The 14,456-nt window shown below is 27.2% G+C and overlaps 1 protein-coding gene across 3 annotated transcripts; it reads left to right on the forward strand.

The window, feature by feature from the left end:
• Positions 1-7,133: 7,133 nt before the first annotated feature.
• Positions 7,134-11,916, forward strand: LOC123268332 (SH3 domain-containing protein 19-like). 3 transcript variants are annotated; one of them, XM_044733314.1, is made up of 6 exons: positions 7,134-7,450; positions 8,091-8,169; positions 8,450-8,573; positions 9,850-10,620; positions 10,704-10,970; positions 11,051-11,916. In XM_044733314.1, the coding sequence occupies exons 1-6, from the start codon at positions 7,423-7,425 to the stop codon at positions 11,180-11,182; spliced, it is 1,401 nt and encodes a 466-aa protein (XP_044589249.1). In that variant the 5' UTR covers positions 7,134-7,422; the 3' UTR covers positions 11,183-11,916. The 3 variants fall into 3 exon arrangements, with proteins under 3 accessions (XP_044589249.1, XP_044589248.1, XP_044589250.1); XM_044733313.1 differs by having other exon boundaries at positions 7,137-7,606; XM_044733315.1 differs by lacking the exon at positions 7,134-7,450 and adding an exon at positions 7,867-7,979.
• Positions 11,917-14,456: the final 2,540 nt, after the last annotated feature.

Here is a 14,456-nt window from a genome sequence, read left to right on the forward strand (position 1 = left end):
ATATGCGATAAAAAATTCGGATAGCTTGGACTGGGACTCGAACCCAGAACCTTCCGAGATACCCTCATAAACCTAATATTTCCCGATGTACACACTCAATACATTCATCATAAGAAGCTGACAGAAAAGGCGATTTTAGCAGCAAAAAATGTGGATGTTAAGGAATTGAATCTCAAGATGCAACAGTTATCGCCAGGTCCTTGGTGACATATAGATCCGTTGATGCAGTTTCCGTTGACATTGAAACTGCAAATTTTCCAACAGAGTTTTTAAACTCATTGGATTTATCAGACATACCACCGCATAATTTAGGACTCATAGTTGGAGCTCCGGTTATTTTGCTTCGTAATTTGAACCCACCACGGCTTTGCAATGGCACGCGATTAGCCGTTAAAAAATTACTGAACAACGTCATCGAAGCCATTATTTTAAATGGCAAATGCCGGGGTGAAAGTATATTTCTTCCCTAAATCCCTATTATACTCACAGATGTGCCAATTCAATTGAAACGTATTCAGTTCCCCATTAGATTGGCATTTATAATCACTATTAATAAGTCTCAAGGCCAAACAATGTCTGTTTGTGCCTTAGATTTGAGCACACCATGTTTTTCTCACGGACAATTATACGTGGCATGCTCTCGAGGGGGCAAACCATCCAGTTTGTTTGTGTTAGCTGAAGATAAAATGACAAAAAATATTGTATACTCCATTGCACAGAAAAATTAATATTGTTGACTAATAATTTCAGAATTCGTTGTATATACAATTTAAAAAAAAAGTTACAATAAATTAAAAAAAGACCATTCGGCAGTCAAAATGGGAGTAGATTTCTTAAATAACAAAAACAAATTTTTTATAAAATAATATTGATAATAATATATAATTTCTGTTACAATAAAACAATGACATCAAAACAAATGCAACAGTAAGATTTCATTAGATCTGTCTGAGAAAGTAGGAAATTTTTGGTTTAGACTGATAGTGAGGTATGGAAATTAAAGTTTATTTAATGAGCTTCAAGGTGCAATTTACAAAAATTTTACAAGTCATCGCATTCAGAAGTCATTTCGCGATGAAACAGTAAAAGTTCCTAATTTTGAGGATTTAGAAGAATTCAAATTTGTTATTCCTAAACTATTTAATCTAAAAAAATATATAAATATGCAAATTAAAGATTGCTTAATAAGCTTTCAGATGTAATTTACAGGAATTCGATAGGATATCGCGTTCAATTGTTATTACACGGAAATACGGTAAGAGTGAAAATTTTTGCGATTTTCAAAAATGTTTAAATTGCTGTCATTCCTAAACTATTTAATTTGGAAAAATGAATAAGTATGCAAATTAAAGATTATTAGCTTATTACATAAGCTTTCAGATCCAATTTACATAAATTGAATATAAAATCGCATTTAATTGTTATACAATAAAAAATTTTGCGTTATTGCGTCAAAAAATTTTGTGTTAAAAATTTGTGTGTTTAATATTTAACACTTTTATGTGTAAATTTAAATTTATTGTGTTAAATTAACACAGAAAAGTGTTAAATTAACACAAAAAAGTGTTAAATATTTAACATAAAAATTTTTAACACAAAATTTTTTGACGCATTGACGCAAAATTTTTTACTGTATATTGCACGGAAATATGGTAAAAGTGAAAATTTTATCGAGTTTCGAAAATTATTGAATTGCTTTCATTTAATAACTAACCGACAGATTTGGCTCATCTTAAAACTTAATGTCAGAAATCCTCCTAAGAATGAGTATGTTACGTTTTATAGAGATCTTCCACTCATATACCACATACGCACACACTTACAATAAATAAGATATATTTTCTTACTCTAGAATAATTCAGATGGCAAAACAACGTTTGCCGGGTCAGCTAGTAGTCATATATAATTATTTATGATTATATATAACCTCATATACAATTCCATATATAATCATGTATGATTATATATAATTAGGGAAGGGGGGGGGGGCAAAATGGGGTATCCCCGAAATTTCGTAAGAAAATTTTTTTTTTCCAAAAAGCTCTTTCAGCTCCCTAAAATATATTTTAACGTCATTTCCTACAATTTAAAAGAAAAAAAAATTTTTTAATTAAAAAAACAAAAAAAATTTTTTTTTTATAACTTTTCTTACAGTAATTTTTATCGTCATTGTGCATCGTAATAAATTTTTTTTCACATCTACGATTACTTTTTCTAAATTTTTAAGTTCTCGCTTTACAAATGAATGATTAAAAAAAAAAAAAAAATCGGGGAATAATTGGTTTCATGCCAGTTTTCGAAAATAAAATTCTAATCTGATCTTCACATTTTTAAGGTCCTAGGAACTAGTTCTTAATATTCCTACGAGGATATCTGTCGGCGTGTATGTATGTGAGTGTAAACCTCTAATGTGTCGAAGAAAAATCTTACACAGAAAGAAAAATTTCTTGACTGGAGAACAAAATTCTTGGCTCAAGAAAATTTTCAGGTGCCTGAAGGAAGACTGAAGTTGTGTTGCCCGAAATAAAAATTTTTCTTGAAATTCTATTCTTGGTGGAAGTAATTTTTTCTTAATTCAAATTATCATAAATACTTGATGCAATAAATTTTTACACTTGATCAAGATTTTTAGATACTTTAGGGAAGCAGTGCTACCTACTTCAGCTGAGAAAAAAATTTTCTTACCTTGAGAAAATTTTTCTCTTGAATATTTGATACCAATTTTATATTATTTAAGCGTGCAATTATACATATTGAATGAAAAAAAATGATTCAACATTATTTGATCTTCCCATTTGATATGTTAATCAATAAAAATATTAATGAAAATTTACTTCTATCTTTATATTTAATTTTTTGGAGCAAGAGGCTGAATTTTCTCAAAACAAGAAGATTTTCTTGACTTAAATAAATTTTCTTGGTTCAAGATACATACTTCTTAAAACAAGAGAGTTAATTTTGTTGGAATAAGTGAAATTTCTTGTGTCAAAAAGAAAATTTTTTTTTCGCTCAAGGAAATAATTAAGAAGAAAAATATTTTCTTGGCTCAAGTGAACCTTTCTTTCTGTGTAAACTAACCATTCTAAAAGAATGTCTTTTTCAAATAACTTCGAAATTTATTCTCGGATAATTTTTGATGTCATAATTTAACTAACAATGCTCAGAAAACTGTGTCAGAGGCCGCCAATTTCTTCAAAATCATTTGGTGGGCTTGAGAGATATTTAATTTAAAAAGTAAGATCTTCAGGCCTACAAGATCATTCAACTTGAAAAAATTTTCCTGAATCTCTAAACCAAGAAAGAGAGTGCAAAAAAATTACGAATGTTTTTTTTTGTGCTATTGCTTGGAATTGCGTGAGAACTATGTCTAAAAAATTTTTCACCGGGAGATTCAAAAATTAGAATCTTCTCAAGGGAACTCTTTTTTTTTATCTTGATATTATTTTTACTCAAGCGAAACCCGTCAAAAATTACTACAAAATTAAAAAATTTTTTTTGCTACCTCAATTTTTGTTAGGAGTATATTGCGTCAACTATAACAATGTTTCTTTTTTGGGTGATTTGTTCATCTCTCTGGGTTCTTTCGTAGACATCGATAAGAAAATGTAATTTTTTTAACGACATTTCATTTTCAGATAATGAAATTTTTTTTCACTTTCTCAGGGGGTACCCCATTTTGCCCGCAAAAAAAAAATTTTTTTTCTACGGCAACTTGAAATTTGATTATTTTTCTTCAATTACGACTGAAAACGAGAAAAATCAGCATATTTAAGTCCTTAAAATCAAAACGGTTTCTTAAGTTCCCCATTTTGCCCCCCCCCCCTCCCCTATATATACTTATATATAATTATATATGGAACAATATATAATCCTGCATGACTGTATATTGATCCATACTCTCTAAACATGAATTAGTGAGTATATAGTAGTATATAATTATATGTGATTGTATATAATTATATATGTGATTTCATATATAATCATATATGATTATATACAATTATATATGAGTATATAGAACAATTTTTTCTCGGGAATACTCCGTAAATTTCTGTCACCTCTTATGATTTAAAATGATTCAGTTAGGTTTAAAAATTTTTAATCATGTCGAATCATTTCTAATCATAAAATAATCGTTGAGTTTCTGACTTTTGTAATGATTGAACATTTTTAATTATGTCAAATCGTTTTTAATCATAAAAAACTTTTGAAATTTCTGTATATGGAATGATTCAAAATGATTGCGTTAGGATTGAAAATTTTTAATCATGTCAAATCATTCCTGACCATAAAATACTCCATGAATTTCTGTCACCTGTTATGATTTAAAATGATTCAATTAGGATTTCGAATTTTTAATCATGTTTAATCATTTTAAATCATGATATAAGGGCTAAATTTCGGTTGTCTATAATAATTTAAAATGATTATGTTAAGATTGAAAATTTGTAATCATGTCAAACCATTTCTAATAATGAAATATTTTTGAAATTTTTGTTGCTTCTAGGATCATCATCTAGGATGGTTGAAACGTGAATTTTGTCACACGGCTGCGGCGATGCTAAAATACGACAGTAGTTGCGCGGAACCCTATTTTCAACATTGAATAAAAATTATTGTTTTTGAAGCTCGAGTTCCAGAAGTCAAGACTTTTTTTTCCGAAAATTTCTTCCTCTTTGAAGATCTTTTTTCCGATTTCTGATATCACCTAGGTTATTGAGTTATTTACGAAAAACTGGAATTTTCTATTTTGTTTATGTTTTTTGTTAATAACAAATTGAAGTTTTATACGAATCAATTTTTTCGTCATCAATTTTTTTGTTGAGCTCAAAAAACGATTGATGCAAGCATCGATTGACATCAGCCACATCATAATTGATTTTTTTTTGTGAGATATCTAATTTTTAAAAAATCAACAAAACATGATTTTTCAATATATTTTTTCAATTATTCATCTGAACGGATTTCTTCCTGAGTATTTTTGTACAGCTCTCGTAACCACGCTAAATTCTGCTAAGCGTTCTAAAATCGGATATGATTTGTCCGAAAGTTATTGTAGCTTAAATATTTCGAAAAAAGGTTTTTATTAAATACAAACTAGATGCTTGAGCTCGAAGAGTTCAAAAACGTCGTAACAGATTAAATTTGAAGCATTTGGCATTTTAAATTAGCGAGAAGTTGCAGAGATGGCCTAAAGAGTCAAGCGTTTTACTAATTTTTTTTAACTTTATATACAGCCATTTTCCCTCAAGTTACAGTCGGTTGAAAGTAATGCAAAAATTTGAATTTTTTTTTAATGTTCTGTAGTTTTTGTGATTAGTGTATTTCTTAAATATAACAAATGTTTTATCTTAAAGTGTAATTATAAACCATTATAAATTTACATTTAAATTTGGTTCTATAACGACAGGTAGTGTCACCTAGAAGTGACTAGAGGCATCACAGCAGATATAGTTATATATAAACTGTATATGCTTGTAACGTTTGTGTCACTGCATGGGGGTGGGGAGAGGGGCAAAGTGGGTCACCCGAAAAATTGAGTGAAAAAATTTTTTCTTCCAAAAAGCTTTCAAAAAATAAGAAAAATTTTTTTTTCTATAACATGATATTTATATAAATAGAAACAAGTTGAAGTCTTTATACTTAACTTAAGAACTGTTCTTATTTGTTTCTCTATTTGCACTCATTAAAAGAATTAATATTATCTTTGTTTCATCGGTACGGTAAATGAAAACTTGAAAATCAAATTTCTTGTTATCAAATAGAAATTTTCAAAAAACACTGTGGTTGGAAATAAATTTATAAATACTCTATCGAATGTCAGAGCTTTTTTCGGAAACTTTTGTTTATTTAGAACAAATTTATAAAACTGCAATTTTCTATCAAAAGAATGATATTTCAATAAATTATTAAGAATTTATGTCAGAATTAATTATAATTATAAGGAAGTTTGCTTAACACAAGAAAAATATCTCGAACCATAAAAGAAATCGACCGAGCAGAATTGATTCAGTCACATGAAATGGCAATAGAACTCTTTCGAAAGCCGTGAATCGCGCTTCAATCGATCAATTGCTTGACCTTGACGAGTCGAGTATAAAGCACAACCTCACGGGTATCGCGCTATGAGGTGTGCAAAAAAAAACATTGTATTTAAAAGTAATAAAAAAATAAATAGCGAATTGCAAAAGTAATATTTAAATAAAAAAAAAAAGTAAAGTAATATTTAAAATAAAGTAAAAAAAAAATATTTTTTCAGAACATTAACTATTTGTTTTTTATTTATCGAACGAATGAGCATTATGAGTCGTGCACTTTTGGATTTGCTAAACTTTTTAATTTTTCGAAAGAATCGATTTGAAAAAAATTTTTCATGAATGATAAAAAATCTAAAAGTGTATAATTTTTTTCAATTATTTTTTTAACCGTTTAAGTGTTCTGTGAAAAAATATTTGTTTCATCATAGTATTCTATAAAATTTCATGAAAAAATTTTTCTCCATGAATGCATTTTTAAATTTATCTATGATGTCATAAACTTTTTTAATTAATAAATGAATATCTTCAGAAAAATTTCTTATTCAAGTGATTCTATTTTTATTAACTTACCAAAAATATCAAATCGTTCGAAAAAATTTTTTGATTTTTTATAGTCCTAGCAATTTCTTAAATCTTTCTTACCATCAAATGAAAAATGTTCTTACATCCACATATATATACCCTGATAGTCAAGTTGACCACGGCCCGTAGTTGTATAATCGCTCTTCAAATACTGTCGCATCGCCTCCACAAGTTCACAAGTGCACTAGTGGACTCGTGCACTAGTGAACTCGTGCACTTGTGGACTCGTGCACTTGTGGAGCGATTTTACAGCAATAGCAATTAATTAATCAAAATAAATTTAAATTTCCAATATTAATGTCTACATTGTTGTAGCGTAACGTAAACAATAACAAAATAAGACGTTATTTTTGAATTTGCGCATGTCAAAATGGCGACACCTTCGAAAAGCTCGTTTCTAATACTGTCGCGTCGCCTCAACAAGTGCACAAGTGCTAGTTAACTTGTGGGCGAAAGGAGCGCCACTTATTCGTAAGTTGACGGTGAGCCATCCAGGCTTCCGTATTGTAGTTCTTGTAGTTCAGGTCAAAAGTTTCGTATGTTTAGTCATGAAGTTTCCAAAACTGTCACTTCTGACGTTAGCCTCGATCTCCTCGAAGCGAACAGTCTCCATCAGTCTCCATATTTTTAGCCAATCAAACGACGAGTTATGTATCAAGGCAATGTCTCATGCTCTTTTTATTAACAAGTATTCATAAAAAAAAAGGAAAATTAATAAAAGAAAAAAAAATTAAAAAATCCTGAGAACAGAACTAGTTAAAAAAAGTTCGACAACGGCACTGGTGAGCGCTGAAAGTATGACATGGCTGCTCACGCTCACGTTCGGACAGGTGAGAGGTTTATATCATCACAGGTTGTCGCCATAATTTAAAAACCGTCCGATCATTAAACTTTTAACGGCTATTGAAATTTTTAACGGCGAAAAAAAAGGCGAAAGTGTTTTAGGAACTAGAACATGATTCGAGGATTGCGATCAAGACATAATGGTATGTGTTTTAAATTTTATTAATCAGATACTAATATAAAGACAGGTATAAAGACGTGCGATAAGCTGACAATGGCTGTTTAAATGTCAAACAAAGTCTTAAACATAATGTATCAATAACAATGTCAGCATATAACTTGTGTTGCTAAATTTGTGTGTTGGGATTAGAAAATTAAATTAATCAATTATAGGCGTTTTGTTTATCATATTAGTTATTAAATGTAATCATTATCTGAAAGAGGTGCCCGATATATTTCTCTTTATATACTCATTTATAACTTATTTTATTGTTTAGTATAAAACAATTATTTAGTAGATATGTTGCGTGTATTTGTGTGTATGGGTGCGTGACGTTTGGTACGGCTCAGTGTCAGGTGATTACGTTTGTATCAGTACGACTACAGCTAAAATACGACGTAGTGCATTCTACTGATTTCCTCTTCAATTACGTATTATTAATATTATTGTTATTTATTTGCTCACAGAAATGCCAATCCCAACAAGAACAGCACCTAAACCTCCTGGAAATCCAATTGATCAACGGAACAATACATGGAGTAACAAGTACATAAATTTTTTATTTATTAATCGAATAATAAATAACGATTTAAAATTAATTTCATAAACATTTTTTTTATTTCTTTATTAAGATATTTTTTTACTATCAAGCTGTCAGTAAGAAAAATCATATTAGATTGTTGTTGATGATTGATTGGAGCATTTTTATCGAACTAATTCTAAACGTTGTATAGTTCTTAACTGCAAGCCTTGAATTTTCTATAAGTATTTTTAAATAGATTACAACATTTGATAGATTTTATAACAGCAATTTTTATTTTTACAGTGATCCGTTCGGGTCTCTAACAATACCACAGCCAATTCAAAAGAAAAAGCCACCTCCTCGGCCGCCACCTCCTCGAATTAAGAAGGATAATATTCAAAATAATTTGAATAAACAAAGAAAACCCGTAAGATTATGTAATCAACTCTAGTATTAATACTATTGAATTCACTTTATACAGAGAAAGTATTTCATTTTCTATTTAATTTTTAATTGAATGTAGAAAAAAATTTCAACATTTAATTTATTAAGTATCTTATTTTAATTATCAACAAATAGAATAAATTATGATTTGAACTCAATATTTGAAGATAAATAGTAGAAAATTAGAAAAATATTATCTACATAAGAATTAATTATCTTAAAAGTTATTAGCTATTAAAGCTAAATTTTTTTAACATTTTACTTGAACTCCAATTTTATAAGAGTTTTAATATTTTTACATCATAAGATTTTTGCTACTTAGATAAAGTTATTGCATTACGTGTCAAGTTTGCTACTATGATTGATAACATTGTTCGACTTTTATTCGTATCCGGTTGATTAAAACTTTATCTAGTTTTTTTTTTTTATTCTCAAAACATTCGCTGTTATCACACAAAAGTCTATTAGTTTTTTAAAAATCAAGCTTATATTTTTAATTTCAATCAAATACAAATCTATAATTTTATTTGGTATATGTAACACATCGATAATAATATAATAATAGTATAAGTATTTGGAAAAAAAGGTAGTAAAAAAATACGTTTAAGTTTATATAATTCGAAAAAAAAAAAAAATTGTTGATGACGTTTTTTTCTTTTATAAACAATGTAGATTAAAAAAAGAAATCTTTCCACTTGAAATAAGGAATGTAATTATTGAAAATATAAACTAGGTATTGATTTTGATGCTCTTTAATTAACTGTAAAACATATTCAACCTAATATTTTTCTTTTGTAACAGATAATTAAAGTACAATCAAATTTTCCTAACTAATCTTTTGACAGTTTTTAATTGAAGTATAAATATCTTCTAATTAACAAATATAATTGTGATAATGTTATTTATTAATTTTTCTTTTATGAAGGTTAAATCTTTCGTAATATTTTCAGATTAAATATTTTTTAAGTCAATAATTGAGTAATTTTAATCATTTAAAAATAAATTTTTGTTTGAATAATTTGTTTTCTTTAACAATCTTTAAATTGTTTGATCACATTTTTTTTTTTTTTTTTTTTAAGTATTTCGTTTATAAGTTTGTTTATTTTAAACAAATGATGACATACGAATAAAAATTTGATATTTAGAGATGAAATAATTTTTTCGTGTGTAATAAGTTATAGTATTATTACCAAAGACGTTGGATTTCTACAAAATATATATTTTTTGTATATAATAATGGAATAATTTTTTTATTTTAGACAAGACCAACGGAACTCATTACAAATTTATTTGGAATACGCTCAGCTAAGCAGCCACAAATCAAATCAATTTATTCGCATAATCGACCTTCATGTACAAATGGTCAATCAAATAATTCATCAGAAGGAACAGTGTCACTAATAGACTTAAGTCCGCCTGGTTCACCTACATTTACTATAAGATCCAGTAGCGATGGTGTTAGTATTGATAGTTTTGGAAGTGATGGAAATTCAAATCCATCGGTATTAACAAGTAGTAGTGGTAATACATCACAGAATGAAAGTGCCTTCGAAGATGATTTTGATTTTTTTGGTAGTTTATCTAAACATACTATACAACATGATCCATGGAAACAAAATACACCTTTTGACTCTCTTTCACAAAAAAAAATTATCAATACAAGTTTAACAAATGGAATTAAACATGTTGGTGAATCCTCGTTTATTTCTTATAACAACGAGCAATTATTTACACCAATGTCTGCAACAAATAGTGTTTTAACGATGCCAACAATTATTCGCGCTCGACCTCCGAAACCACCAGCGCCTAAATTGCTTACCACCACTAGTTTAGCGCCAACTGTTCCAAACTTTAATGTTCCTTCAAGTGCACCGAAGGTGATAAATAGCTCTTGTACTTTTAATGAAAATTTAACGTGGCCTACTTCGATTAGCGCAACGCTATCAGAAGGGAATTTTTCACCACCTATGCCATCAATTCCACCACCATCACCGCCACCAGAGTATTTAGCACAAATAGAATGTCCGACCGTAAGTACTACATTGAAGTTTGATCTTATTTTTTTAATTTTATTAGAGCAATTAATACAATAATAGAATTTTCTGCTATTCAGACACAAAAAAAATCTAAACCACAAGGTGTTGCTTTGTATGATTTTGAAGCAACTCAACCTGGAGATTTATCATTGAAAGAAGGTGATATTGTGTTTTTAACTAAAAAAATCAATGATGAATGGCTGGAAGGTCAGATAGGGAATCATATTGGGATGTTCCCTGCTAATTTTATCAATATAACAGTACCATTAAATGAATGCTCATCTGATATTGTAAATGCGTTGTATACCTTTAATGGAGAAACCTGGGAAGACTTAAATTTTGAGGTAAATTTATAAGTTTTCATAAATTTACATTTATAATTAAATAATCAGTTTGTAAGATAAATCATGTTCTCGTTTTGTAGGAAGGTGCAAAAATTAAAGTTTTATCGAAAATATCTGACGATTGGCTTTATGGTGAATATCAAGGTAAAAAAGGGCAGTTTCCAACGAATTATATCGATCGGGTTCCTAGTTACTTACCAAAATATTTATAATTATTTAAATCAAAGCTCAAGCTTATGATATTAATTTCATATCGTTAAATTGAATTTAACAGTATATGAAATAATTTATAATTAGTAAAATAATATGGATATATTTTTTCTAAAAATCAGGCGGGAACAGTGATATCAGTTATTACATATGAAATACTTTAGCTCGATATCTTATATAAATTTTGTACGAAAAAAAAAAAAAAAATAATAAATAAAAAATCTCAAATTATCGGTTATTTGTATTGATAAATTTCAATAGATAAAGTGATAAAAATGTAAATGTAAATCTAGTGAAATTATTTGACAAAATTTTGTAATCATTGTAATTATTTATATTTACAGACGTATGTCTATTGTCTTGCAAATTAACTTTGTCAAGGATATATCAAGATTTTTTGTTTAATTTTAATTTTATTATTCTTAAAATATTTAAAAACTTGGCAATTTAACTGAATTAAAGTAAAATATTCAAGTTCCAATAAATATCTTTCGCATAATAATACTCGGAATAGTTAGTAGGATAACTGACATTTTTTTTTTTTAAGAAATGAATTATGTAAGAAGCATTCAGATAGTTTACTAAATTAATTTATGATTGGTTCTTACAAATTGGGGAAAAAATGTAATTGTAAATATAGAGAAACAACAATATTTTTTAATCCGGAAAAGAAATCCTAAAACTTCCTACGGTCTGAATTTTACTATATAAATAGATGTAAATTTTTTAACTATTAGAATTTTTAATTCATTATTTTAGCGAAAATATTGTAAAATACGAAAAAAACAAGATTCGATATAAAATTTTAAATTCATGGTAATATAAAAAAATTGATAATCAATTTGAATTAATTTTGCAACAACTAATAAAGATAATATACACATAAAACTGTTCAATTTTTAATTTATTCATTTTTACAATCGACTAGTTATTAATGTCAAAAATGAAAAAAGAAATTTTGTTTCTCATTCAATTGGATATTTTATAAAATTCTTTAATTTGAATACTTTAATTAGTAATCTAGTCTAATATACACCTTCACAATCTCATTGACTTGTTGCAAAGAATTTATCAAATCGATTCATTTATTTAGTATGATCGTGAAATACATTTACATTCACTTTATTTAATAATTCACTATCAATATCGTATAATTAAGGAATAGTAAAATAGAGTATACAGAAATTCAAAGTTTCTTTGTTTCATAATATATATTAGCTAAGTATAATCTACTTAATTTGTACGACAAGTATTAAAACAAACGAGAATATTTTACTTTATTATTAACAATGAAAAACCTTAAAAATAAAATAATAAGCTGTTGAAATTTTGTAAAAAAAATAAACAGCTTTTTTTAAAATGTAAGTTTCTACTAATAAATATAATTTGTTATGTGATTTTATTAATCGACCGAAAAAATGCATTCTGCTGGTAATAATGTAAATAAATTGATAATTTTTTTAAGTATTTTATTGTTTTTGTATTCATAGCTAAAATAAAAAAGAAAATTTTGATGTATTTCGTTAAAATTTTGATACTTAAATTTTACGAAAGAAATAAGACGTTTTTTTAAATGAAGTAATTTATTATATATTAGGTATAAAAGTAATAGAATATGAAAATATCTTAAATTTTATGATTATCTTTAAAGGATTATCGTCTAGAGAAAATAATAGTCGCAAATGAATTGGAATAAAGTAAATTGCACTTGAATGTTTATAGTTTTCAGATCTTGAATTCAAATTTTTTGAGCATGAGCAGTTTTATTTCTCATTTTTAGCAAAATATCCTATCTTTGACTTTGGTAGATAATTATACAGGAAATAATAGCCGTGCAAAAAATGATCGATTTTGCAATAACTGCTAATTGTTATTTTGTAATTGCTAGGCAAGTTCCGAGGTAAAGAAACATTAATTTCAAAGTCTAAAAATGAAAAAACTTTGAGTTTCAATTTGCCTTTTTTTAACTTCTCTGTGAATATTTTTTTCTGAGGTACAGCTAATTTTTTTTTTTAAGCTTTTCTTTCTATAATAAGTTTATTACAATTATTTAATATGTGCCACAAAGGTGCTAAAAAAAAATATTCTCCAACAGCTAGATTGAAGCAAATTTTTTTAACTTCAATAAAATTTTAGAAAATTTTTATTAAGGGATCATTCTGGTTCCGCCGCTCGAAAAAAAGAAAATATTCATTATTTTTTTACACAGAAACTATTATAGATATTGATATAAACTTTATTTTTTTTTAATATTTTTTATATGAATAAACAGCGGGGGAACAAAGTTCCTTCAAAAGTTGGTATGTCGCTGACGTAAATGATAACTTGATAACGGCTCATCTAAAACACAAAAATTATATACCTTCAATATATAAGTAGCTGTAACAGGAACTACGGAGATGAATATTTGTTGATAAAAAACAAAATAGCTGAAATTAAAACAAAAAACTTACAAATGAACCTTTTTCCCAGTTTTTAGTCCTAAAAAAATAGAAAAAATCAAAATTTCGATTTGGTTGTAGTTCGTGTCATAGCTACTATTATAGAGGATATGTAGTTTAAATTTCATTAAGACCGGGTCAGTGGTTCTAGAGATATCATTTACAACCAAAAAAACCATAGTTCTGAGATAAACGCGTTTAAAGTTTTTTTAAGAAAAAAAAAAAAAAAAATCTTACCTAAAGTCAATCAGCGATGCCAGCACCATGCAAAATCCCTTCAGCCTGTTTGAAAATTTGATTTTTTTTCACTCGAAAATCCACATAAACGTCGTAAAATAATATAGTTACAGTGGTCCGATCACTTAAAAATTTTAACACAATACTTATAGATATATGTACTTCCAAAAAATGTAAAAAAATAATAATTTTTTCAAAAGTTACAAACCAGAATAATCCCTTAATCAAATGATATTAACTAAAATAAAAAAGAATAAAAAAATAATTTTAATGAAGTAAAAACATTTAATGCAAATTATTAAAATTTGTCACTTAAATTACCTTAATTTATGTTGTTGAAATTCAACTTTATTTGTTTGTGACTATAATTAATCTAAAATTTAATACTGTATTTATCGAATGTATTAATAACAAATTATTTTAAGTATTGGGACCATAACTCAAAATATTTATATCCAACTGATATTGTATTGTGATACTTCATTAATTTAAATTGACTGAACCATAATGATTTTGTGTTTTATTTATTTTAATTATTAAGGAAATTAATTTAGTTTGAAATTAAAAAAAAAAAAATAAAAAAACAACATAAACGTTC

Source organism: Cotesia glomerata, linkage group LG7, assembly GCF_020080835.1.
Source record: "Cotesia glomerata isolate CgM1 linkage group LG7, MPM_Cglom_v2.3, whole genome shotgun sequence".
Classification (NCBI taxonomy): Eukaryota; Metazoa; Arthropoda; class Insecta; order Hymenoptera; family Braconidae; genus Cotesia; species Cotesia glomerata.

Coding starts and splice junctions, on each gene's coding strand:
- LOC123268332 (XM_044733313.1), top strand. CDS start 7,576: ATGATTCGAGGATTGCGATCAAGACATAATG. Junction 8,574..9,849: donor TGAATAAACAAAGAAAACCC/GTAAGATTATGT, acceptor TTTTTATTTTAG/ACAAGACCAACGGAACTCAT. Junction 10,621..10,703: donor CACAAATAGAATGTCCGACC/GTAAGTACTACA, acceptor TCTGCTATTCAG/ACACAAAAAAAATCTAAACC.